The 25,158-nt window shown below is 37.6% G+C and overlaps 4 protein-coding genes and 2 pseudogenes across 7 annotated transcripts; 3 read left to right on the top strand and 3 right to left on the bottom strand.

Moving 5' to 3' along the window:
• The first annotated feature begins 1,011 nt into the window (after window positions 1-1,011).
• LOC141830779 (NAD(P)H dehydrogenase (quinone) FQR1-like) lies at window positions 1,012-3,653 on the top strand. Its single transcript, XM_074718204.1, has 4 exons — window positions 1,012-1,091; window positions 2,550-2,643; window positions 2,980-3,242; window positions 3,316-3,653. The coding sequence occupies exons 1-4, from the start codon at window positions 1,069-1,071 to the stop codon at window positions 3,545-3,547; spliced, it is 612 nt and encodes a 203-aa protein (XP_074574305.1). The 5' UTR covers window positions 1,012-1,068; the 3' UTR covers window positions 3,548-3,653.
• Window positions 3,654-3,727: 74 nt separating this feature from the next.
• LOC141830723 (putative histone H2A.3) lies at window positions 3,728-4,749 on the bottom strand. 2 transcript variants are annotated; one of them, XM_074718142.1, is made up of 3 exons: window positions 4,476-4,749; window positions 3,926-4,141; window positions 3,728-3,822 (listed from the first exon to the last, which is right to left on the bottom strand). In XM_074718142.1, the coding sequence occupies exons 1-2, from the start codon at window positions 4,662-4,664 to the stop codon at window positions 3,926-3,928; spliced, it is 405 nt and encodes a 134-aa protein (XP_074574243.1). In that variant the 5' UTR covers window positions 4,665-4,749; the 3' UTR covers window positions 3,728-3,822. The 2 variants fall into 2 exon arrangements, with proteins under 2 accessions (XP_074574243.1, XP_074574242.1); XM_074718141.1 differs by having other exon boundaries at window positions 3,728-4,141.
• Window positions 4,750-8,801: 4,052 nt separating this feature from the next.
• LOC141830538 (uncharacterized) lies at window positions 8,802-12,242 on the bottom strand (annotated as a pseudogene).
• Window positions 12,243-12,832: 590 nt separating this feature from the next.
• Window positions 12,833-15,367, top strand: LOC141831059 (uncharacterized). Of its 3 annotated transcripts, XM_074718499.1 has the most exons (4): window positions 12,833-13,039; window positions 13,768-13,985; window positions 14,058-14,947; window positions 15,019-15,366. In XM_074718499.1, exons 2-4 carry the CDS (start codon window positions 13,909-13,911, stop codon window positions 15,105-15,107), a joined length of 1,056 nt encoding a protein of 351 aa, XP_074574600.1. In that variant the 5' UTR covers window positions 12,833-13,039; window positions 13,768-13,908; the 3' UTR covers window positions 15,108-15,366. The 3 variants fall into 3 exon arrangements, with proteins under 3 accessions (XP_074574600.1, XP_074574599.1, XP_074574598.1); XM_074718498.1 differs by having other exon boundaries at window positions 13,863-14,947; window positions 15,019-15,367; XM_074718497.1 differs by having other exon boundaries at window positions 13,768-14,947; window positions 15,019-15,367.
• Window positions 15,368-16,160: 793 nt separating this feature from the next.
• Window positions 16,161-20,417, bottom strand: LOC141830537 (uncharacterized; the record flags this gene model as incomplete). Its single annotated transcript, XM_074717948.1, has 8 exons — window positions 16,161-16,634; window positions 17,124-17,196; window positions 18,276-18,326; window positions 18,485-18,589; window positions 18,872-19,126; window positions 19,917-20,143; window positions 20,269-20,302; window positions 20,409-20,417. Coding segments are annotated over 8 exons (912 nt in total), but the record flags the coding sequence as incomplete, so codon positions are not given.
• A 3,002-nt stretch (window positions 20,418-23,419) lies between these two features.
• LOC141830793 (uncharacterized) lies at window positions 23,420-24,850 on the top strand (annotated as a pseudogene).
• The last annotated feature ends 308 nt before the right edge of the window (window positions 24,851-25,158 follow it).

Raw genomic sequence — 25,158 nt, 5'->3', positions numbered from 1 at the left:
TCAGCTCGGCCATACATAGGAGAGCTCGATCACACGCTTAGTTCAGCCCGGCTACACGTATAGATAAGCTTAGTCACATGCTCAGGTCAGCTCGGGCATATATAGGAAAGATCAGCCACACACTCAGGTCAGCTCGGCCATACATAGGAAAGGGATAACTTAGATCTTTGTAAAGAGAATGCCTTAGGAGTTGTAAATGATGCTCTATGTAATGACTAGGATGATGTTCTTGAGAAAGAAAGCCCATATTCCTAAAATTTAGTCTAAACAACTTTTGTCCAAGGTGAATTAGGTTGAGGGAAGGTATAAGATTGATGTGCTTTTCGTCAAAGTTGATGGAACCGAATCGAATCGATGACTAGGTTGAAGTAGAGAGGTGCTTGTCCAAAAGATCTCGCCTTTCTACAATGCTCATGTCATGATCAAGAGGCATTGAAGCTAATTCGATCGATCGAACTATCTACTACTTGTTTTTCATATTTGAATCGATTGAACATGGAGGTAGTTGATGAATAAAGTAGGAACATGTCTTTCTACTAACCATTTTTGTTGCCTTATGTAGGCATTAATCTTGAATCATTTAAGTACATCAACATCTACATGAATAAAGTATACCTTCTACTTGCCTACATCACAATCAAATATCACAAGTGCCAAACAACTCCATCACCTTTTCCGTTTTCCCCTAAAAATAATTTTTAAATAATTATAAAAAATGTGTAAGAATTGATTTTCTATTTTAACTATTGCTTCATTGCTTTGTCATGCTTACGTAAGCTGTATATGAAAATGGAAGTATTGATAATTATAAAGAGAGAAATAAAGATGAGGCCCTGCGTCGGGGATCCGACGGCTAGTGATGAGCGATCACTACTTGCACAGATCACGAGGCAAATTAATTCATTGCTTGACCAAGGGATTTATAACGATTAAATTGGGAAAGATCTGAGCTGGCTCGGTTGCCTCTCGACTATAAATAGCACGCCCCGATCCCCCTGCTTCATCGTCTTCCTTTCGCAGCGGTTGTTCTTCCATCTCTCCCCTGCCTCCGATCGGATCCCTAAATCAATGGCGACGAAGATCTATGTCGTGTAAGTGTTCGCTCCTTTTGCGGATCGTCTCTCGTCCCTGTCCTTTTGATAATTCGGTTTTGTACCCCTTTTTAGATTGTTTATGCGGTACTCTGCCATTTTTTTGATCGGATCTGTGTTTTGAATTTTTCTGAAGGATCGAGATCGTTTGGAACTCTGAGATAGGACCGTTCGTTGTGAATTGATCTGGTTGTGGGTTTTGATATATCTAGACTACGATGAGACGTATGAACTGAATCAATTGAATGATTCTCAGGATTTCTTTCCTTTAGGATTTCTTTTTACCCTCGGCAAACCTTTGGAGAACAACCTGGAGGCACCTCATTTTTACTCTAAAAAATAATTTTTAAACACGCTAACAGCCTTTGTGGGAAAAAATTACTCAACTGGAGTTCTACTTCCATAAGAGGATTCCTTTGTTTCGATTGGTAGAAATGAGGAAATAAAAGTACAATTTCGGAGAAATATACTCGGGAGAGAGTAAGAAATGCGAGAAATTAAGTTCTCGTTTCTTTTCCTCAAATAGAATTGTATTTGAATTTTTGGAAACTAATATCTCTCTATTGAATTTGAATTCCTTTTCTTTTGAGTCTAAAGAATCTGTAGTGGAAAAGAATACGCAGTGCAGACTTTGATCACTGCTTTTCTAAAGTAGAAAAGTTTGTCGACTATTGTCTGAACTTTATGGTTCTCATCTAGGAATTTGGAGATTATAGTGATTATTGTGCTTAATACTGGCTCGGGGTTGGATTAATGCAGAGGCATATAATTTTGTTAATCTTAGGTATTAAGACTAATACTATCTTGAGATTATCTTAAATATTTAACTAATTGTTCATCCACATACAATAATCGGCCTATTTTTGTGTTCATTCTTTAACATCAAGTCATTTCTTTTTGTGTTTGTATCTAGAATGTGGCTCTACTCGGATTGTGCTAGAACGAAAAGAGATGAAGTGAAAAAGAGAGAGGGGAGGAATTTATATTTAGTATGTGATGAACACAAACAAGTAATTATATTATATAATATCTTTCCTTTGGTTCTATCCAAGTAATCAAGAAAAATGGCATGTACTGGATGTAAAAAAATACTACAGTTCTTTTTTCCTTTGTTTCGCTTAAAATACTTCATTTGCCTCAGTAAAAATAGCAGAGTGATATACCAAAGTTAGATAATCATGAATACTTCTCTTTTTCCTTAGAGGAGCCACACAAAATTGTTCCTTTGTTTTGTCATATTGAAAATTTTTATTACATTATTTAATCACTTTTTGGTGCAATTAATATTTATAAAAGGGAATTCATTAATTGATACATGCGCAATCAATATTTTGTTTTTTAAATACTTTTGAAATACACTTCGACTGATTTAAAGTGCTTTCCTCTTTGAAAAAAAAAATCAGCTTTTACTGTTTATATTTTGAAATCTTATGGAAAATCATCATCACTTCTATTCAGATACTATTCCATGTACGGGCATGTAGCAAAGCTAGCAGAAGAAATCCAAAAGGGCGCTACTTCTGTTGAAGGAGTTGAAGTAAAGCTCTGGCAGGTGATTTGTTTGTCATTCTTTGGATTGTTAATTAGAACGCACTTACTACATTTTATTTCTTTTTCAGCCAAGCTCTCTTGGAATGTTGTAATCGGATAAAAATACTTGCAATTGATTTGCTTTTCCAATCTATCATATGAATATGCAAATTCTTTTTTTTTTTACATTTTCCTGATACCTGCAAATAGTTTCCTGAAGGCCTACCATCAGTTCTAAAGATTTACATCATAATCAATTAGTTCCTTAAATGGTTCCTGAAGGCCAACTTGTTAAAGCATTATTAACGTCGTTCTCCTTGTTGTTGTTGTTGTGACTTCATATTTATCTAATAAAAAGGTTCCTGAGACTCTTCCTGAAGAAGTTCTGGGGAAGATGGGGGCACCTCCTAAGAGTGATGTACCGATCATCGAACCAAATGCTCTCGCTGAAGCAGACGGAATTCTGTTTGGCTTCCCTACCAGGTTCGGAATGATGGCCGCCCAATTCAAAGCTTTCATCGATGCAACCGGAGGACTGTGGCGATCTCAGGCTCTAGCCGGCAAGCCCGCCGGAATTTTCTATAGCACGGGATCGCAAGGCGGTGGCCAAGAGACTACTCCGTAAGCTCCATCTACCTTCATCGGTTTCATCATGTAATTGATTGCATCATTCTAACCTGTTTCATCGTCGCAGTTTGACAGCCATAACTCAGTTGGCTCACCACGGCATGATCTTCGTCCCAATCGGCTACACTTTTGGTGGAGGAATGTTTGAGATGGAGAACGTCAAGGGCGGGAGCCCTTACGGCGCCGGCACATACGCCGGCGATGGCTCGAGAAACCCATCCCAGTTAGAGCTAGAACAGGCTTTCCACCAAGGCAAGTACTTCGCCACCATCACCAACAAGTTTAAAGCTTCCTCTTGATCCCACCGATCAATTAATAAATAAAGCATCCTACGTTTTGTTAGCAGCCTCCACTGATTAACGAACAGGTTTTATATTGCATTTGAATTCCTCTGTTTTTTTTTTTTTTTACGCCTGAATTTACTTTATTTCATTGGCAGAAAATGTGTGCACTCTTTAAAACGAGCATCAATAAGTTAATAAAACTGACAAAATCACAAATGTTCTTCATCCGAAGAAGTAGAAATGTTAACAATTTTTACTACAATAGGAGCTCGCATCGCTTTTCATCCGATCTAAAAAACAAACAGAAAACTAGAGTAAAAAAATTTCACATGAAGATCACAATGAAGTTAATAATAACACACGCATTAACTATGCCGAAGGTTCGAGTTTCACTTAGTCATCGTCGACGGGAGCGGCCTTCGAGGAGCCACCGGCCTTCTTGGGAAGTAGAAGATTGTGAATGTTGGGCATCACGCCGCCGCTTGCGATCGTGACTTCGCCCAAAAGCTTGGAGAGCTCCTCGTCGTTCCTCACGGCGAGCTGGATGTGCCTCGGAACGATCCTGGTCTTCTTGTTGTCCCTTGCTGCGTTTCCCGCGAGCTCCAGAACCTGTTCCGACGAGTCCAGACAGCTTGAGGCAAAATACAGAATACAGAACCAACGAAGCGAATGGATTCGAGAAACCTAAACAAGATGGATGATCAACAAAAAATCCCCAAATCCGCCTACAAGACATCGCTAAAATGGAACAATAAGAAGAGATCGACATCTTCGCCTCAAAACAGACCAGAAATAATTCGAAAACGAAAATAGAGAATTCATCCAAAACACAAAAAAATCTCCCCCGAATCTCCCCGAATCATGCAAGTTAGGTTGCTAAAACAAGAAGAAATCGAAGATTTCGCCCCAATTCAAACAGGCGAAATACCGATCAGATCCATACCTCCGCGGCGAGGTACTCGAGAACGGCGGCGAGGTAGACAGGAGCACCGGCGCCTACGCGCTCAGCGTACTTCCCGGCCTTGAGGAACCGGGCGATCCTTCCGACGGGGAACTGGAGCCCGGCCTTGCTGCTCCTCGACGTGGCCTTCTTCGCCGTGGCGGATCCGATCGCCTTCCCTCTTCCGGCCATGTCGGAGCAACGAACCTAGGTTTACAGAACAGTCGAAGCAGGGAAGAAAGCTAGGGATTTGGTAGCGGAGAAGAAGCTGCGCCAAAGCCTTCGATTAAAGAATGCGAAAGCCTTCAGCTACGTTTCTTATATATAGCAGATTATGATGGATGAGTATTGGTTGGAATCCTGAGCACACGGATCTCTGTTTGTGTCCGTCCGATGGAAAATTAATCGGACGCCAGACACTGCCCAAAATTGCTAACTTTTGTATTTCAACCAATAACTTTATAAATTCCGAATTTATTGTCAAAATTTTTAAAAGGTTTTATAAAGGACAAAATCATTTTCCAAATTATCCAAACCACGTCCCATACTAATTTTTTATTAAAAAAATATTCCATCTTTCTATTTAATCGTATATATATAAATATTCAATTATTCTTCCATATTATTTAATATTATATCTTCGATTTAATTTTTAAATTGATCGATGAATTATATGAACTATGAAATCATAATTATTATAACATAAATAAAAATAATAAAATTGACATGGCAGTTGTTATATAATCATAATTGTTATAATTATTTACGTTGTAGTAACAATCTTTTTGTAATTGTTAAAAAAGCATAACTATTATAATACATTCACAATCGATTCAAGATTTATACCAGAAATAAGTGAAATATTTGTATAATAAAAAATTAAAGTGGACACCTTTGATAATAAAAAATGATACACTACATGAAGGTATTGGCATGAAACGCAACATGACAAACGTGGCAGTCCACGTATGTCATGCCACGTGGCCTTTTCGACCGAACAAAATTAGGAGGAAGACAAGAAACCCTTTTTTTCCTCCTCTGCGCCCGCCGCACCTTCTTCCTCTTCAAACGCGACCGCCGCCAGAGCTTCATCCTCCTCTACGCCTGCCGCACCTTCTTCCTCCTCACAATAGAAAGCTCTCTCGCCGCAGCTTCTTCCTCCTCTGCGCCTGCCTCACCTTCTTCCTCCTCACAATAGAAAGCTCTCTCGCCGCAACTTCTTCCTCCTCTGCGCCTGCCGCACCTTCTTCCTCCTCACAATAGAAAGCTCTCTCGCCGCAGCTTCTTCCTCCTCACTCGCGACCACTGCCGCGAACTGCTTCTCTCGTCGACTTGAGGATTCTTCCCCTGTCTGCTTGAAGCTTCTTCCCTCTTCCTTAGCTCCTCCAATCGACTAAGCAGGTAACCACATGAACTGGTATTGCTACAGGTAACCTCTTCATCGATTTTTTTTTGCCCGAACCCTAACAACGACACAAGCTGCCGCAGTGAACGAGCGCCGCCCGAGCTTCTTCCTTAGCCGCAGTGAACGTAAAAATCGCAGCGTGCTTCGTTCTCCACTAACATTGTTGATATTACTGGAATTGCAGTCAATTTTTCTTTTTCATCTTGATCCTTACTTGTTCTAGGAGAAAGCTTATCGACCTTTCCTAAAAAAATCTTGTTGATTTGTCTGAAATGAAATAACTTGTTTATTTTTTATGCTCAGAGAATGATCAGTGGAATGCAATAATTTTTGAAAGTGCTACCTCTTAATTTATGAAGTATGTTTGTCTTTGCAAGTTAAAAATGTCCAAATACTACACCACCAATACACCGAAATGCAGATATGGACTAATGGCGAAAACTATCACCTCATGGACTGATGATAACCCAGGCAAGAGATTTGCCATATGTTTACTATTTAAGGTAGGGAAAAGTTAACATTATTTGTCATTTTCTTTTGTGCAAAACTTGGGCATTTAATCTCATAAATAACTTGGAATAGCAGCATGGGGGGTGTGATTTCTGGGCATGGGTAGGGCTAGGTCGGTATGGTATACCGAATTTTGCATACGATACCGTATACCGTACCAAAAATTTCGGCATAAAAAAATCTATACCGTTACCATACCGAAAATTCGGTATACCGGAATTTCGGTATACCGAAAATTCGGTATACCGAATATACCAAATTTTCGGTATATTACACCGAAAATTTTGGAAATTTTGGTATACTGATAATTTTGGTACGGTATTATACCAAAAATGTTGGTATACCGAAATATCAAAAAATAATAATTTCATACCGATACCGATACCGAAAAATTCGGTACGGTATTATACCGTACCGAAATTTTTGGTATACCGAAATTTTCGATATGGACAGTAAATATCGGTATGGTATCTACGGTATACCGAAAATTCGGTATTTTTTCCCACCCCTAGGCATGGGTTGATGATGAGATGTGTAGTAGATCAACACAAGTAATATCAGGATTGCTAAGAAAAATAACCAAGTTGGAGGCTGATGCTAGAAGTGCAGAGAATGTAATGAAGGAGTTGGAGGCTGATGCCAGAAGTGCAGAGAATGTAATGAAGGAGTTGGAGGCTGATGCCAAAAGTGCAGAGAATACTATGAAGGAGTTGAAGATCGAAAATTGCAAGTTACTCTTTGAATTGGATAAAATAAAGAGAAGAATTAGACAAATATTTGTGGTGATGATGTGTTGGATAATTTGGATTGTCACACGCATTGCTTTCTCTTCAAATGAAGATAACTGAGTTCAATTTATTGTATTTCACAAATTTGGAGTAGTTTTTTTTGTAGTAAACTGTAGACTTGTTTAGTATTTGTGTAAGCAAAATCAAGTCATCCTCTTATGAGCACACGTAATCATGTTCGTGTTATTTTATCACAGTTTGCAGGAGGACTCGACTCAGAGCTGATGATCACCATTGAGGGATTGAAGAAGAAGGTTGAATCGCAAGGTTCAACAAAGTAGAACAACTTCTCATGGAATGAGAGTGTCATTTTATGTAAGTTGAAGTGCTTGGTATGTGCATAAAAGATATGCTCACTACCAAGGATAAGACTTCTTTATTAGTGGGGTTATAATTGTTAGTCATGATGTCAAACTAGTCAGTTTCATAGAGTTTTTGTGTTGTTTCCTAGATTTCTACTTATAATGTAAAACCAGTTGTAAGTAATGGAACATTGGAGGCTTCTTTCAATTTTGATGGAATGTATGTAATATCAGTTGGTCAAAAGATGTTTGTTGTCGATTATTATCGCATCTAATATAATGCCCAATTTTTTATAGCAGGTTCTGGCGATGGCAGTGTTTATGCTTAGAACATCAGAAGTGCCAAAGTATGAAAAATAGGGCTTTGACACATACATTTGCTTAGCTTTTATTGATAATTCAATTGCTGTCCTGAGAACAAAAACTAGGAGCCTAAATAATTTGCTCATGAATGGCGTCGATGCAATTTAAATGTTTTCAGAATGAATGTTTGGTTGTTCATTATTGGAGTTTTAATTTCATTAAAGTGATTTGGATCTGATTTTGACTAACTCATCATGTAAAGCGAAAAATATTATCATTTCTAGTCGATTTTCTCACTTTTTTAAATATTTTTTTTACACTTCATCTACTTAAGATGACTTTAGTGGAAAGATTAAACTGTAATATGTAAACTCTAATGGGAGAGGATAGATTTCAATTTAGATGAAAAAAACTCAATCATTAAAATAAGAGTAATGATTCTCTGCATGAAAACCCAGCAGAAAATTGTAGCAGGACAGACACAAGCATGGAAGTGGGGCCCATCTGCATGCAAGTAGGACCCAGTCGCCTGTGTCTGTCCTGCTACAATTTCCTGCTGGGTTTTCATGCGGAGAATCATTACTCTTAAAATAATCATAATACAACTTTCAATCAATTAAAAGTAAATCTAATTCGCTTTGAGTTGACACAATCCATAAGAATTAACTGTAAAACAAAAAACTAGAATATTGCAATCTTAAAGTTATACAATTTAAAGTTATACAATTTCCTACTATTGCAATCATAGATGTGAATGAAAGATGAAGATGAAAATGGGTCAAGTGACATGCGAAACATTACAGATTGACAACTTGAGGGCGTAAATAATCTACCATTACATCGACAAACAATTTCCCAACACTTGAGCCTATACAACCACCATCTCTAGACTATGCCATTACTGTATCGTTCAACTCTCGATAGACAAATAACACATCAGATCTCATTCATGGTTGAGTTTAAGATTGGCTCATTCCTAAGATATGCTGCTTCCCCCTCTGACCTGCAAATCAGCAGCAAGCTAAGAACACTTCTCTTTCACTTCTGCTAGTTCATGCTCCAACTCCTCAACCTATTTCGACAGAATAGGAAACAAAATTCACAAAGAATTTGAAAGGTTAATATTACCAAGCAATTCAGTGGAGCCAAGTTAACCAAGCGAGAAATCGATGAACATAGTCTAGAGGATGGATAAGTTTGAAGGAAGAAAGTAGAGAAGCAATAAAAGAAGTGTTGCATAACATGCATAAACCTAAACTCGAGTAGCTAAAGCTGTAACCTGGTACAGGCCAAAATCCTACATACATCAGATTTGACAAAAATCTAGTAACAAGTTGTATAATTTCTTAATTCTTGATAAACTCGAGCCAAAGTATCACATGAAATATAAACAAACGAATTTTCATCTCTCACCAACATAAATAATAGTTAGGAAATTGCACCAGGTCCCTATGATAGCAGCAGCCCACAAACTTGCAGCAACTTGAAATGGAATCCATTTGCTTTAATTCATTCTACAGTTTGCATCTTGAATTGAAGAATAGCAGGAGTTTTCATACCACAAGGAACTGTCTCAAGTTCCTTTCACTAGCAATATCTTGAACATAGCCCAAAATTTGATAAATCTTTTTGCTCTTTGCCGCCACCTCTCACACCCTGTCAACAAAGAACTTATGTTCAATATTAACAAATAACAAAAAATAAAATCAATTATATCCAAAATATAAAACTAAATTATAATCAATTAAACCTTAGCTTGATTTCTATTCTTTGCGGCCGCCTTTTTCACAATTTGCTCAACTTTAGATTGCTTTCTTTTTGTTAGTGGACGCCCATGAGATATTACTTAATTTTAGTGGAGTGTGGAACTTCTTGCTCTCAATTCTTGATTCCCCATGTATCGTGTTGCTATCATGATCACCATCTAACGAATCAATAATGTTAATATCCATGAGTCATTGTTTTGCATCTTTCAATATCCCCATTAAAATAGAAAATCTCTCGAGATTTTCAGACCCAAGCTGATGAACTTCTTGTATCAAGGGTTGAAGATTATTATATCTTTGTCTTTCTTCTTCATGATAATAAGAATCATCATAAATATTGGTGATGCCTTAATACCGACGTTTAATGCTTTTACGCCATCGTTCCAAAATATACTTTTCTTGAACTCTAGTGACATTTGTTTTGATAAGAACATAAAACATATGTCTACAAAAAATTCCTCGAAACTCAAAGAGACGGCACAAATATTTCATCTCACAGTCCACCTCATTATATTGTACTAACAATGAAACATCTTTTGGAGTTGCTCTTTCTTTTCCCAATATAATTTCCACCACTTCATATAAGATAGTTGAAGCGTTACAAAACATCAAACTCCTGATTTCATCCTGAAACAACTTGAATATCTTATTATTATAAACACTTTGAAATTGCATTTTAATTGGATGACCACTAATGACCGGAATAATTGAATTAAAAGATGCAAAATCAAAATTATTTTTCTTTTCAATCTTGCTTTTCAAAGCGTTGTCATACTGTTCAATAAACTACTTCAAAGTTGTTTTTGAATGCACATAACTATCAAAAAAGATATTCATACTCTCACTTCTTTGACTTGTTGACATCCCTGCCCAAAATTTATTTTTCACATACACAGACATTCACTTATGATGACAACCCCATAAAGAATTCAACCAATCATTGTTCTCCAAATTAAAATCTTCAATCATTTTTTTTCCAATTGCTATCACATTCTTCAGAAGTTAAAGAATTATAAACAATATTTTTCAGATTTTTCTTTATCAACTTATAATTGACATGACTACCAATTTGGCTGGAATTTTTTTCATTATATGCCAAAGACATAAGTGATGATAAGAGTCTGGAAATACCTCAAGAATTGCAATTTCTATGGCTTTGCACTGATCCTTAATAATACCTCGTGGAACTCGTCCTCTCATGCATGCCAACCATGATTTAAATAGTCAAATGGATGTTTCAGAATCTTCCCTAGATATTAAGCCACAACCAAGTAACAAGGATTCACCATAATGATTTACTCCAACAAATGGAGCAAATGACATATTATAACTATTGGTGAGATATGTAGTATCAAATGTAATGACATCAGAAAAATACTCATATGAAGCCCTACATTTAGCATCAGCCCAAAATATATTTCTTATACGACAATCTTCATCTACATCAATCGTATAAAAGAAATCTGAATTTCTATTTTGCATACGACAAAAGTAATTATTTAAGGCTTTTGCATCACCATGCCCAAGTCTTAATCTGCGTGCTTCAACCACATAATTTCTGCACTTTCTCTCATCAAACCATAAATATTTTCATAGCCACCTACTTGAACAACAAATGTTTAAAAACTTTTACTCAATGTTATTCTCGCTTGATCATTCAACTCTAATTTCCTCTTAGTTTGGGAATCTAACACTTTGTTACATCTAAAATGTCTCGACTTCCTTGGACTTAATGCATGATTGTGTTCAAGGTGCATACTAGTAATGACAAATAACCCATCATCCTGGACTTTAATATTTATGCGTGCTTTGCAATTCGTTTTGCTACAAGGTCTAGAATAAAAGAAATTTTTAACTCTTTGAACGTTCTTATCATTTTTAGAACATCCAAATGAAATGTACTTCTGCTGGCCATCATCCCCTTTTTGAGAGTACATTTTTGAAATACCAAAATCAAGACCTTGGGCATACGTTTTGTAAAAATCATGAGCTTCCTCCTTAGATGAAAAATGCATCCCAATTTGTGGAGTATCAATTTCTTACTGCTTGACGAATCACCTAATGCTTGTAAATCACTATCATTCAATGACACACATGATTCAATCATTACTAGCTCCATGACAATTTTAGGACCTAAATTCAAACAAGAAAATTTTAATTTTAATCAGTGAAAACTTGTATTAGAATATGAAACTTGTATTAGAATATGAGAAAATATGGAGAAACACTTGAATGAAACAATAAGCATCACAAGTAGTAGACTGCGGCAGCTTGGACCTGTAGCAATTAGGGCACACGTGGTTACCTGCTCGGTCGATTGGAGGAGCCGAGAAAGAGGGAAGAAGCTTCAAGTAGACAGGGGAAGAAGCCTCAAGCCGACGAGGGGAGAAGCTCGCTGCTGTGGAGGAAGAAAGCGTGCTCACATTTGTGATGGCGGTCGCGAGGGAGGAGGAATAAGCTGCGGCGGGAGAGCTTTCTGCTGTGAGGAGGAAGAAGGTGTGGCGGGTGCAGAGGAGGAAGAAGCTGCGGCGGCGGTCACGTTCGAGGAGGAAGAAGGTGCGGCGAGCGCAGAGGAGAAAAAAAGGTTTCAACGGGCACAGAGGAGGAAAAAAAAGATTTTGGCGGGCGCAGAGAAGGAAAAAAATGGTTTCTTGTCTTCCTCCTAATTTTGTTCGACCGAAAAGGCCACGTGGCATGACATACGTGGATTGCCACGTCTGTCATGTTGCGTTTCATGCCAAGACCTTTATGTAGTGTATCATTTTCGTTTGACTATTTGGAAAGAAGAGATTCTTGATTTTTCCCTTTTATAAATACAATTAAAATGTGTTTAAAAGTATTAATCAGTTTAATATTTTAGAAAATAAGTGAATATCTTTAAAATTTTATTTAGTTATTCTAAAAAAATCTATTAGAGTTTTTATCAAGATAATTATAGTTTTTTATTAGAAAATTTTATTATTTAAAATTCAAATTAGGCTCAAAAGGTAATTTTCTATGCAAACGGGAAATCATTATTCCAATTCTCACAAAAAAAGGGTTGTAGTTTGATATCTAAAAAATAAGGGTGCTAAAAGTTAATGCTATTTTAATATTTTTTTTACTGAATAAGAAATAGCTAGTTATTGGCGGCCAAACGTAGTCACGTGCGGGGGCCGCGAGAGCAGCGACCCGGCCCAATTTGATTTTCCTGAGCCCAATTAATTGCCTCGTCAGCAGAAGGAGAGCCCACTGGGGCCCAGGTGGCGGAGAGGGGCCGACGAGATGGCGAGGTCGTGGAGGCGAAGCGCGAGGGTTTACGTCAATTAATGGCAACGGCTTCCCCAAATGTGTCCATCCCCGGCGCGAGCGGAGACGCATCACCAGGAAGCGACGAGACGAGAGCCAATCAAGGACATCGCTAGGGTTCCTCTTCCTCCTTCCTCTTCTTCGATCCAGGCGTCGGCGATCTCCTCCTCGCTGGATTCCGGCCGAAGAACCACCAGGGCGAAAGGTAAAGTGACCCCTTTCCTTCTTCTTCTTCTTCTTCTTCCTCGTGCTTTATATTTTTAAAAGTAAACTTTTTGTCAGCAGTAGGCTTTTTGCGCTGATGAGTGCGCGTCGCATTGACCGTTTTTGTTTTTTTTATTAAAGTAATGTTCTTCCCGTGAAAATTTTAATTTTTTTATTGCGATCGTCAATGGATGCCGTGTGCTTGGTGGAGGCGAAAGGTCTTGATTCGTTTCGATTTGATTATCCTGGAAGAGAGATTCCGATTCGATCTAGACTATAGTTGGTCGATTTAGGGTTGCATCAAAATCGGGTATTGTTTATTTCTCATTGACGTTCCTTGAGGATGTACCTTGAAAATTCCATGTGTTCTTGATCCTGTGAAGTCTGATCTGCTCAGAAGTTTGGTTTGGAAATGAATTAACTCCATATTTGGTGTGCATTACCTGAAGCTACCGCTAAATGTACTCATCCAAAATTTTGAATCTCTTTCTGCATGTCTCGTAATTGTAATAATAAAGAACTTGGTTCCCAGAATTTACCTCATCCACTTTGTTCTTGCGAAAATTTGAAATAGTTGTGAGCTCAACTGCTAAATCTTTCGTTCGATTTCTGCTTCGCTTTCCATTTTTTGTAGGGATTTACTGCTCATTTTGTTTATATGTAGCATTGTTAAAGCTTATGATGTAATTAATATTCAATAACATTTTGATGTAATCTACTTGGGAACAGGCAACTTGAATGTTCTACGTGATCACTTGTTGAATATATTCCACACACATTTGTTACTACAATACAGGAGGTGACAGTCAATTTTGGTCTTGCAGAAAGGGATTGCTGACAATTTTTACAGGAATTTTCACCTAAGAGAGCATGAGTGAACAGAATCAGGAGATCATCCAGAGTCCAGCTACCTTACCTCTGAAGCGTAAACGTGGACGCCCTCGAAAGTATGATTTAGATAGTCTAAGCGAAAGGCAACATGCTCGTCGAACTAATTCGACTAATATTTCCGCTCTCAGGCTTCAAGCGGCTACTTCGTCTCAACCGTATCCAGCTTCAAATTCAAGTCATGGTGTTCAGGTTATCCCAAATCAAGTTGATCTTGCTGCCTTCTCTGGCATGAGGCCTCAAACTCTTCCATTTCACACTCCTTCAAAGATCGGCGTCGATCCAACTGCCCATTCTAGAAGTGCAAGCTTAGCCCACTACTCTGAAGTTAGCTCAACTCAACCTAATTCTGCCATCACTTCAAGCCAAAAGACTAATGGCTTACTCGGTCAGACTGTGTGTGGCACACTGGATGGAACCTTTGAAGCTGGTTATCTCCTGACTGTCAAAGTAGGCGACACTGGTCATGTCTTGAAGGGCATCGTGTTTGATCCTCATCGCTGTGTCCCTATTTCGGAAGAGAATGACATTGCACCGTTGATCCCCATGGCGAGGCCGATAGGAACCTTTTATTCACCGACTGAAAAACCTAGTCAGGCACTTGTTTCAGTGCCAGTCCGTCCTGCTGCTGCTTCATTTGATGTCGTTGTGCCTGACCAAAGGAAGGAACCTCCTTCAAAGACATCTGCTAACCAATTGCTTACACCCACTGAGCTTCCGCAATCTGCCAATTATAAGCCTTCCGTGCTTGATATAAATGAAACACTACCAAAAGTCGCAGAGCTTACACTTATTGCGCCTCAGAATGCAGCAGTTGGTGAAATCCAAGAAGAAGATTCATTGTCTCCCTTCATTACTAACAAAGAAAAACCTCAAGTGACTGCGTTAGTTCATTCGGAAGTTCAAAGAGGAATTTATATCAAGCCTCATACAGTTGCAGAATCATCTGCCAACATAGACATGGCGGATATCTCAGGATTAGATCAAAGACAGCATCATCACTTTGAAGAACTATTACAAGGTAATGATAAAAAGCTAAAATTTTGTATACTTAAAAACCCAAGGCAGGTAATGATCAGCTAAGTTTTGCAGGCAACATGCCACAACCTAGTGAGCAATCATCTGACAAGGGGCAATTCTGTGGTGATCCAAAGTTGCAGGATGAGATATGGAACCTTTGAGATTGAAGAACTTATTAGGTTTAGGACTAGTGAGAAGAATTAGAAGTAGCTGTAGTAATTTGGAAGAAAATTGGAAAGAAGAAAGGAAAAAAAAAGGTTGTACTTGTTGTCCAAATGAACAGTAACTTTGTTTTATGTGCTGGTGAATACTCTGCTCACAAGCCTGCCAATGGCAAAGCGGTGGTAACCCTTTTTGTGTAGGTTTTTATGGAGGACAATAAAATTATTAGGTCACCAAGATTCTTTTGCAATGTTGTTGATTCATTGGGATATTTATTCCTGTTATGAAATTATTATTTCACCAACAATTTTGTGTTTATGCTACCTCATCCGTTGATTTTCCCAAGTGTTGATCCTAGTGAATAAGTGTGAACATTGATAATTGATAAATTATATACACACAAGTTTTATTTTTTTTATTTTTGATAATTTAGGTATTCAATTTTTACGATCACAGTGATTGATTCGATTTCATTTGACAGATCTAGACGATCAACATTCTAGTCTTATTTACATAAAAAGTAAAATTTGTCATCCTAACGGTCTCACACGATCGGTCTTATGACTATTTATGAGGAAATAAATCGAGAAGTTGCAATTGACCATGATATTATCTCGACTTTGTCAAGATTCAACTGTTATCCACTTTATCAAATCTGTTCCGTTATAATCAACTCAATTATGTCCCGGGGACCCCTAATTTTATTACTTAAATCATATCATAATAGTTTGAATTGAAAAATTCAGTTTATTTATTTGGTTTCAATCTGTAATTAAGAAAAGAAATTACTTGGCGCATCAATATTTATCTGTTATGTTCACTTGATTAGCTTAGGTGACTATATATTTATATTTTTAATTAAGAATTCCAAACTACATCAGAGGAAAAAAAACTAATTTATAAATTTTAAATCTATCTTGCACTGTTTTAATATACACTTTCCAAACTTAAATATTTCAATTTAATTTTATTCCATCAACTGACTGCTCTAAAACTTCTTATCAATAATTTGGACTAAGAAGCAAGTTGAACTTAATAAAAAAAAAAAGTCATGGACTCAAACATGCATATATTTCTCTCTGCCCTGTTTTAAATACACAATTCCATTTCTTTGTAAAAAAAATTCTTATCAAATTAAAGAGAATAAACCAGAACTAAAGGACTCGAACATGTAATTCACTTTCTTCTTTTGACAATAAGGAGACTTCAAGTTCCTAAAAAATTCCCTGATCATATCATCAAGTTCAAGGGGCCAAATGATATATCATCTTCTACTCTGCATCATTATTTACCATGGCTGAGGAAATCAAACTAATTCAACAAAATTGATAGCAGACTCCAAGATCCAGCTAAAGAGACCTGAAGAATTCATCGGAAAATATAACCGTTGACGTCGGAGATCATTACGGGTTGGGGAACGGCGTAGGGCTGGGAGAATGGAACATGCATTGGTGCCACAAGTGTTTGGTTCTCACCGGCCATTATTGGGGGAGTCATAGGCAGCTGCATAGGCTGTGCTGCTGTGCCTGAAATGACGATCAAAATTTAAGAAAAGTCAAGCACAGTAGGCAGATGAAGATTAGAATGAAGTGATTTGATCACCATCAAAACTTCCATGAAGATTTTCAGATATTAATAGTCTAATATATGACGAATAAAGATTATCAAAAACTCGAAAAAATTCCATGCTTTAGGAAGCTAACATGTACAAAAATTGAACAGCTCATACACCATGTAGATTATCAAAAAAGGAAAAAGGAAAAAAAAAACTTTTGAATAGGATAGATTTATATTTTAAGATGCTAACAATAAGTTCTTTTAAAATTTACTACTTAGTCTATTAGAGGAGAGGTTGTAGAAATGTTCATGATTAGTAGATAGCTCTATGAACAAATGGGGTGATTGAATTGGAAAATGGATACAAGTTAACCTTTTTGTGACCACTTGTGTAAAATTGTTACGTATAAATATTTAAATAGTGGCGACTCGTTTTGAGAATTTTGTAAGGAGAGTACCTTGAAACTTGAGCATATTTGGATGAGGCCGAGGATGCCCTTGTGGCATGAATGGTGTTCCTTGAATTGGCTCCTTGAAGCAAAAGGCAACGATCAGATCAAAAGTCAACGAGTAACATAATGATATAAAATTATCATAAATCACAGGTAAAGGTGATAAATCAGAATGAGAAATTCCATTATGAAGAAAATTAGCTATAAGCGTGACAACAGTTAATAAGGCAACAAGAAGTCAATTAAGAGACTTTCTTTCTTTTCCCTCTGAACTAGAATCTTCTATGGTCTTTGCTGGCCTTTGTTGATATTCAAAAGAAATATACATTAGCCCAATTCAAAACTTATTTGTTTAATGACCATTTTTAGCATGTATATCAGCATCACCATTTCTTCAGTTATGACATAACTTCTCAAACATTTTATGTTCTGTCTGAGTCAAGACCTCAAGGATAATATTACTTTATTACTTTAAAATTTCTTGTACATTATTCTAAGCAGCATTTTCTTTTTTACATTATGACAAATATTCTCTTAACTATCTTAGTGAAAATTTCTTCAATATCCTCCTCTTAACAATCATAGTGAACTCATATCAGTTTTTTAGACCTTATCATCCATCTAATTTTGACTCTCAACCTATGGTACCGGATATCCTATTGATACCACTGAAGATGCATTTTATAAAGCCCTTTCTGATTTGAATAGAGAAGTTATCCTCATTCCTCAACAATTAAGATATCAAACTGTTCTTAGAAAAAGACCTATCAGCTACATATACTTGATAATTTCATAAAATGAACACTTTGAATAGGCAAGCATCGAGGGGAAGCCTTAACTTGAATCTCACTGAAAAAGGTTTGAGAAAGCAAAGGCAGAACTGTTCATATATACGTTACCAATATTTGAAGATGAATTCTATTTTTGAGGAGTTGATCTCATTGCCACCACATTTCTCATGAGTCAATTAGCCTCAAAGATTATGTATCTATTGGAGTTGATGCTAGTTCTAATGGTGCAGATGAAGTACAAAAGAAAATCCACTTCAGGCACTTGTTCATTTTGATAGTGGGAGAAATTATATGACAAACATTTATAAGCAGCCATATAGTGAACATCACAAAGAATGCAAAATTACACGTACATAAGAATAATTACCTGGGATACTGGATGTACATACACAGGCTGATTTAGTGGCCCAGCAGGTACCTAGATTTAAGATCACAAATGTTATCATATTTAATTGATTTGGGAAGTAAATTCCTTCACCATATTACGAACAATTACTAGCTGTTAGACTGTTAGACCCAATATTTTGTGCCAGAAAATAATGAATTCAAGGATATATTAAGAAAGGGTAAGTGTACCATTTGGGAATGTGGATTCAAGTACACATGATGTCCTGCTTGAAGAGGATGATATTGGCCATTGACACGAACTGGAAGTTGGCGAATACTACTGTGCCCCGCAATCTATTTGAAAATAGAAACCAAAAAAGAATAAACAAATATAATTCATGGAGTTCTGAGTATTACGATTGTTATAGAACATTAGTGTAGCACCAATTAGGAATGCACAAAACAGAACTGTCATGTATACATGTATAAAAAATGTAGCCTATGGATGACAGGGAAAATGAACTAATATTTAAGTTCAGTTATTAAAAAAAAGTTTGACTAATTGATTATATAGACATGGACTTCTAAAGCAAGCATCATATACATACAATGAGCAGAAAGCACTTAAGAACTCACTGGGCGAGCATAATGAGTTCCGTTTCCAGCTTGAGCAGCAATTAGGTTATTGTATGGAACCACTTTACTTGGTACTGTGAAACGACTTGCAAAAGAATCCACCTCATTTCCTAATTGTGCACCAATAGTAGGCACTACAGAAAGGCTATTTGACATTTGACTTGGGCTTACAAATCTGGGCACTGGAGTTGCTACTTGTCTATAATTTGTGGCTGTTGGTGTAAAAACTTTTGCATCTGGATTGAGCTTTGATTCCTGTAAAATTATGAAAGCACCAAAAAGTAAGAACCAAATATTGGTAAACAAATGAATCTAACTAATGCAAAAAATTTGAATGATGAAAGCATCCATAGATCTACTATGATACAGTTCTGTTAGATTCGACAAACAAATTAAGTCAACAACAGGTAATAAATTCAGCCCATTCAAACCTATCTAGGCAGTATATCTCATAGAACCTATCACAGTCTGCCCCTTCCAGCCCCACTTGAACCATCCAAACTACCTGCCTTGTCTGTTCTACCAAATCCACCTGACATGCTCAACTCAATCGACCACCTAGTTTGCCTAGCCGATTCAATTAATTCAGCCTACTTAATTCGTTTGCCATGTCCTGACAACATTGGTCCACTCGACTCACATAATGTATCCTTGGAGAATGGAAAGAGTGGGACTGTGCATGTATTTGTTGGAATGACAAAAGGAATAGATAGAAGGATAGTGAGGGTATAATAATTCAGCCCGGTGCATAAAAATTGGTATTTCAAGTTCATTCTATGACCAAACATAGAAAGCGTTTTCCATGATAATTCCTTTATTCCTATGAACAGAACACACCATAGAAGAAAATCCAACAGAAAATTCCGTTCTGCAGAATTACTAATTTTGAGATATGTATAAATCTAAATGAATAGAAATGATCCTCTACTTTATCATTTGAAGAAAAGTTGCAACATCCAACAATTATAGTGGTTTAAGGAAACAAAAAATTGGCAGTACATTTTTTTCATACAAAAGCAGGAGATGGGAAATTCTAGAATCTCACCTTGGCAATAATACTTTCACCTTTAATTTTCTTCGGGATTGCTGTATTAGATGCTACTAATCCAGTAGCACATGAATTGGCTGTAATATCAAATATTGAAGTGGAAGAAGTAGAACAGACTGAAGTACTAGTATCTGATGAGGTCAATGCTTTGGAAGCTTCAATTTCTTGAGAAGTTAGCTGGACAGGTGGAGAAGCAAGATCGCTATTTCTTCCCTTGATGTTTGCTGAATAATAATTTGCAGCAACAAATTTCAATTTTTTTTTTCCAAAAAATGTTGAATAAAGATAAAGATGCAAACATAGTATCTTTGTTGGAACTAATTTCTCAAGAAGAGGACATATGACTCACAGCTAGGACCCAAGGAAGGAGCTCCATTTGCCACCTGCATGAACAATCATTATAAGCTCAAATAACCAGAATAATATTATTCAATAATATAAAAATTGAAAATGTATGTCATATTCAAACTGAGTGATGGTTCTAGAAACCTCAACAATTGAAAATGTATGTCATATTCTGAGTGATGGTTCTAGAAACCTCAATAATTGAATTGCCCTCTCCATCAGCTCGGCACTCCGTGACCTGTCTGCAGAAAACTAATGAGATCAAGGTAGTAACTGTGTAAAAACCAAACAATGTTGATTCAGAGAAAAATTGATAGATTTTTGCGATAGGTGTTTCCAATTTATTTATTAAAATTTCACAGCTACTAAAAATCATTGTAGTTGAGCAATTAACCTCAGGAATATCTAGTTTTTAAGGAATCCAAATATACTGTTACTTTCTAACTAGATCACATTTAGAAGTAAATTCAATTATGCTTTATCAAATGAAATTCAACATCATTCTATAAGCTAAGTTCATCTAATTTTAGCATATGGAATTTTCATTCATCTGAATCAGAATGTAATGAAATTTCTTTGCTGTAAAGGTAGCCATCTAGCCTACTTTCTGAGACTGTCAGTTCAGATAAACTATCAATTTGAGAAAATTCAAGTGAACGTAGAGTTTAATGATAACTTAAATGTCAATAGGGTCCAAAAAGATGTGACATTCCACTCATCATGTTCCTTCCAACACAACTGGCGAAAGACATTCGTTCGAGAGATAAATGCCAGAATTTAAAACAGAATACAGATCTTCAGACCAGAGTATGAGACAGAATATAGCACTTACAGATAGCATCTTCCCAACTACATTCAAGCACACATTACAATCACAAGCAAACCAATGAAAATTTCTGGATTCACCCCTGGAATATTTAATTCAATTTTCATAAAATAGACAGCTCGGTCATTCTGTTGATAGATTGGTTTATCAGTTCGCCAGACAAGAAAGTAGGAAATTGTTTTATCAGTTCACAAGGCTTCCAACTATGAGGGTCTCTGAGGTCATTGAATGCAACCTAATTTCTGCAGGTAGATAAGTTTCACATATGATCCTAACAGAAAGAAGAACAACAACCAAGCTTTATCCCACTAGGTGGGGTCGGCCTAACAGAAAAAAATATAATTTTCCCGAATTCACTATGATTCCCTACCGGTTGTTAAATATAACTGAATATAATTATATAAAATAATTGGCAAGGAACCATAACTGTTCTAACAACAAACATAGACAAACAGATTTAAGTTTTCATATGCACCACAAACCTTCAAACAAAATCATATATACAAAAGAGAATATTTGTTTTTCACAATCACGATATCTAGTCCTCTATAATCTATGTAGAGTTTCAAAGTTCCATCCCATTGGCACACATGATGAAATAAAGTCCTAATCTTGTAACTAAATCTTTAGCTTCTCTTGCAATTTTAGTCATTTTATGAGCATATTATTGATATTTTTTTAGCAATTTCATTATTGTAATTTATAAGACAAATATTATTGATACTTTTAGTATTCATTTATATATGTACACATAAATAACTATAAATTCCTCAAGATTTAGTCATTTGTGTACACATCAAGATTATCTATGCTTTTTGACACTTTGAGGGCCATCAATAATTAATATTTTTTTATCAACCTGTATAGACACGTCAAACCACAATATATAAAAACTATATTTTTATAGTAAGCAACAATTATATTATTATTATTATTATTATTATTGATAATATAAGTATTCAATTGTTTTAAATTAATTAATCTCAGAGGTGATTGATCTGATCCACTAGTTATCAAGGTAAATCAACAAGCACAAATGATGAGTTGCTCATCTTTACACAGGGAAAAAATTAATCCATGAATATTTAATTAATTGTGAAAATATTTTATCATTGCATTGCACTGTAGTCTTGGGAGCTTGACTTAATTGGTCCCTGCTTAGAACATAAGTTTTAATGCTGAAGATCTCTTTTCAGCTAACTATTGATTACTTATAGAGGGCATAAATGCTCTCTCACTTGTCTACATAAGTTTTCTAATCAAACTTTGCGAAAAACTCTTCTTTAATTTGCTCTCACAACACCTTCTTTTTGCAATCCCCTGTTTCTAACCAGCATGCCATTGTCATTGTCAATATTTCAAGGATGTTGTTGCAAGAATCAGCAAACTTTTTATCTCAAGTTTTCTTCGAAACAGCATGTATGCATTAACCTAACTCTGGAATTGGAAGCAACTCACTGCTGTAACATAAGAACAAAGATCATCAGGAGTATCGAAACTCGATATCATCTACTCATGAGCAAAGGTAGCTAAGATCACTCTTCATGATTGCAACAATAAAGGGAGAGGAAGACTGAAGAGAAAGCTTGGGGGAGAGGAGACTGCCCAAAACACAAGCATTGGCTGCAGCAATCTTATTTGTTTCTCATTCAATCAGGTAATGAAGAGAAGTTCCAGACATTAAGCTGAGCAAGATTGAGACAGAAAGCAAACTAGTTAAGCAGCTCTGGATAATCAAGCTTTCATTCATCGAGAAGGACAACAAGAGGAACTTAAGAGTCAACGTAATTAAGGTAGAGAGAGCTTGAGCTTGTTTATTATATCGGTGCCTACCTCAATAACACCAACTAAAACCTAAATTACCCTAAAAAAACATGGGCCTTTCATCGCAATTTCCAAGGACAAATAAATGACGCTGACCTTAAATGACACGACGTTCTCTACGTGTCCTGTTCTACAGGACTTGCTGTTCTTAGTCAACGCCCCCACAGCATTTGTTTGGGCATTGGGATAGATGACGAAGCAATCGAAGAGTGGGGACTTTATGATGCTGTGGAACATGTTTCGTGTTTAGTGGAAAAGATGAATCAGTCATAATCCAAGTGCTCCACAGGGCCACGCCATTAGCATCTGTTTGTACTTTGCTGAAAGGAGCTTTGAAGGAGGAACAAGTCCGAAGGGGGAGGCGTCCAATTTTGACCTGGCAAGGCAAAATTTGTTTGAAAAGATCGTTTGAGTTTTCAGATTTTGATTGGTTTTTTGTTAAATGTTTATTTGTGTTTTTGGATGAGGGAATAATGGAGGAAAAAATAGGAAGAAAAAGACAGGGATGACGGCGACACGAAGGAGCACGAATGAAGGAGGCTTCCTTGCATTCAACGCATCTTTTAACCCCTCTCGTTCTCGACCTCATCTCTCCGCTACTCTCTCCAAGAAGTCTACAAAAGGACTCCTTTTCTACCCTCGCTTACACTGTTGCTCTCCTTCCCTTCCTCTCTCGATGATTCAGGTGGCTGTGAATCAAGATTCGCCGTTCAAAGAGCTTGGAATCAAGAACAGGGGCGTCATGGTGAGTTTGTTTGTTTTTTTGTTGTTTTCGTTTTCGTTTCCGAGGGGGGAGATTGATTGGTCGTCGTGTTGTTAAAAAAAATGGGGGCTTTGTCGAGGTAGGGAATGGAACAGGGAGGCGGCCGGCGGGAGGAGCACCGGTGGCCGCCGTGGCTGAGGCCGCTGCTGTCGACCAGCTTCTTCGTGCAATGCAAGAAGCACGCGGTTCATTCCCACAGGAGCGAGTGCAACATGTACTGCCTCGATTGCACGGACGGCGCTCTTTGCTCCCTCTGCGTCCTCGCTCACCGCGACCACCACGCCATCCAGGTACAGATCGATCGACCATCGCCTCTTTCTCTTTGCCTGATTTCGTCGTCCCCGACATAAAAATGCCTTTTTTACACTCGATTTCGCAGAAGCTACGATTTTGATTCGTTCTTTGGTTCGCAGATACGGCGGTCGTCGTACCACGACGTGATCAGAGTCTCGGAGATACAAAAGGTGCTCGACATCAGCGGCGTGCAAACCTACATCATCAACAGCGCCCGCGTCGTCTTCCTGAACGAGCGCCCTCAGCCGCGGCCCGGCAAGGGCGTCACCAGGACCTGCGAGGTCTGTGACCGCAGCCTCGTTGACTCCTTCCGTTTCTGCTCCCTCGGCTGCAAGGTCCCCCTTCAATCTCCCACAAATTTCCATTTTTGTTCTGTTTCCTCTTCGCCTAGATGCCCCACCAACTGTTCGACAAATTGCGTATTCCAGCTCTCTGGCACCTCGGATAACGGCGACAACAACAAGATTAAATCGAGAGGAGGATCGGACTCGGAGCACTCAAGCACCAGTGAGAAGAGCAACGCCATCCAGAACTTCACCCCGTCGACCCCGCCGCCGTCGAGCGCCAAGAGGCGGAAGGGCATTCCCCACCGAGCTCCCTTCGGAAGCGTAATGCTGGAATTCTAACCCCACAACCACCCAGGAAGTCAAACTGCGTAGTGCAATGTATACATAGGCCTTTCCCAGCACTCAGTGCTTCTCAACCAGAGAGGCCGGCGCTGGGAACTACCACACAGCCAAGAAAACAGAGCAGATGAATAATTAGAGCACCATAGTTGAGTTGCAGCAGAAACTTTAGATCGATGGAGCAGGTGCAATGTAATCAGAAACTCGTTGTAATAATTAATAAAATCCTCTCCGTTATGTTTGCCAAGATCCATTCTTTAGTTTCATTGTGTTAATTAAGCATCCAAAGGAAGAAGAAGAAGAAGAAGAAGAAGAAGAAGAAGAATTATTCACCTTTACGTGGTGCTGAACACAGCATCATGCAACAAAGAGGAAAAGGAAGAAGAAAAGGGGAGTGGAAGCTTATGCGATCAGTGGCACTCACTGTGCTCGCATACTTTGCATCCAGTCACTTCTCGACCTCATCTCCTCCTCCATTACTCCATTTTTTAAGCTTTTCTCTTGGTGTCTTCTGCTCACTAACCCTGCTTAATTATTAACAGTCGCTATTTGGCCGGTGTC

Source organism: Curcuma longa, chromosome 6 (genome assembly GCF_044706935.1).
Source record: "Curcuma longa cultivar G26 ecotype Majalengka, Jawa Barat chromosome 6, ITB_CL_G26_1.1, whole genome shotgun sequence".
Classification (NCBI taxonomy): domain Eukaryota; kingdom Viridiplantae; phylum Streptophyta; class Magnoliopsida; order Zingiberales; family Zingiberaceae; genus Curcuma; species Curcuma longa.
The sequence above is the reverse complement of the archived record's forward strand: the minus strand, read 5'-3'. Positions and strand labels throughout refer to the sequence as shown.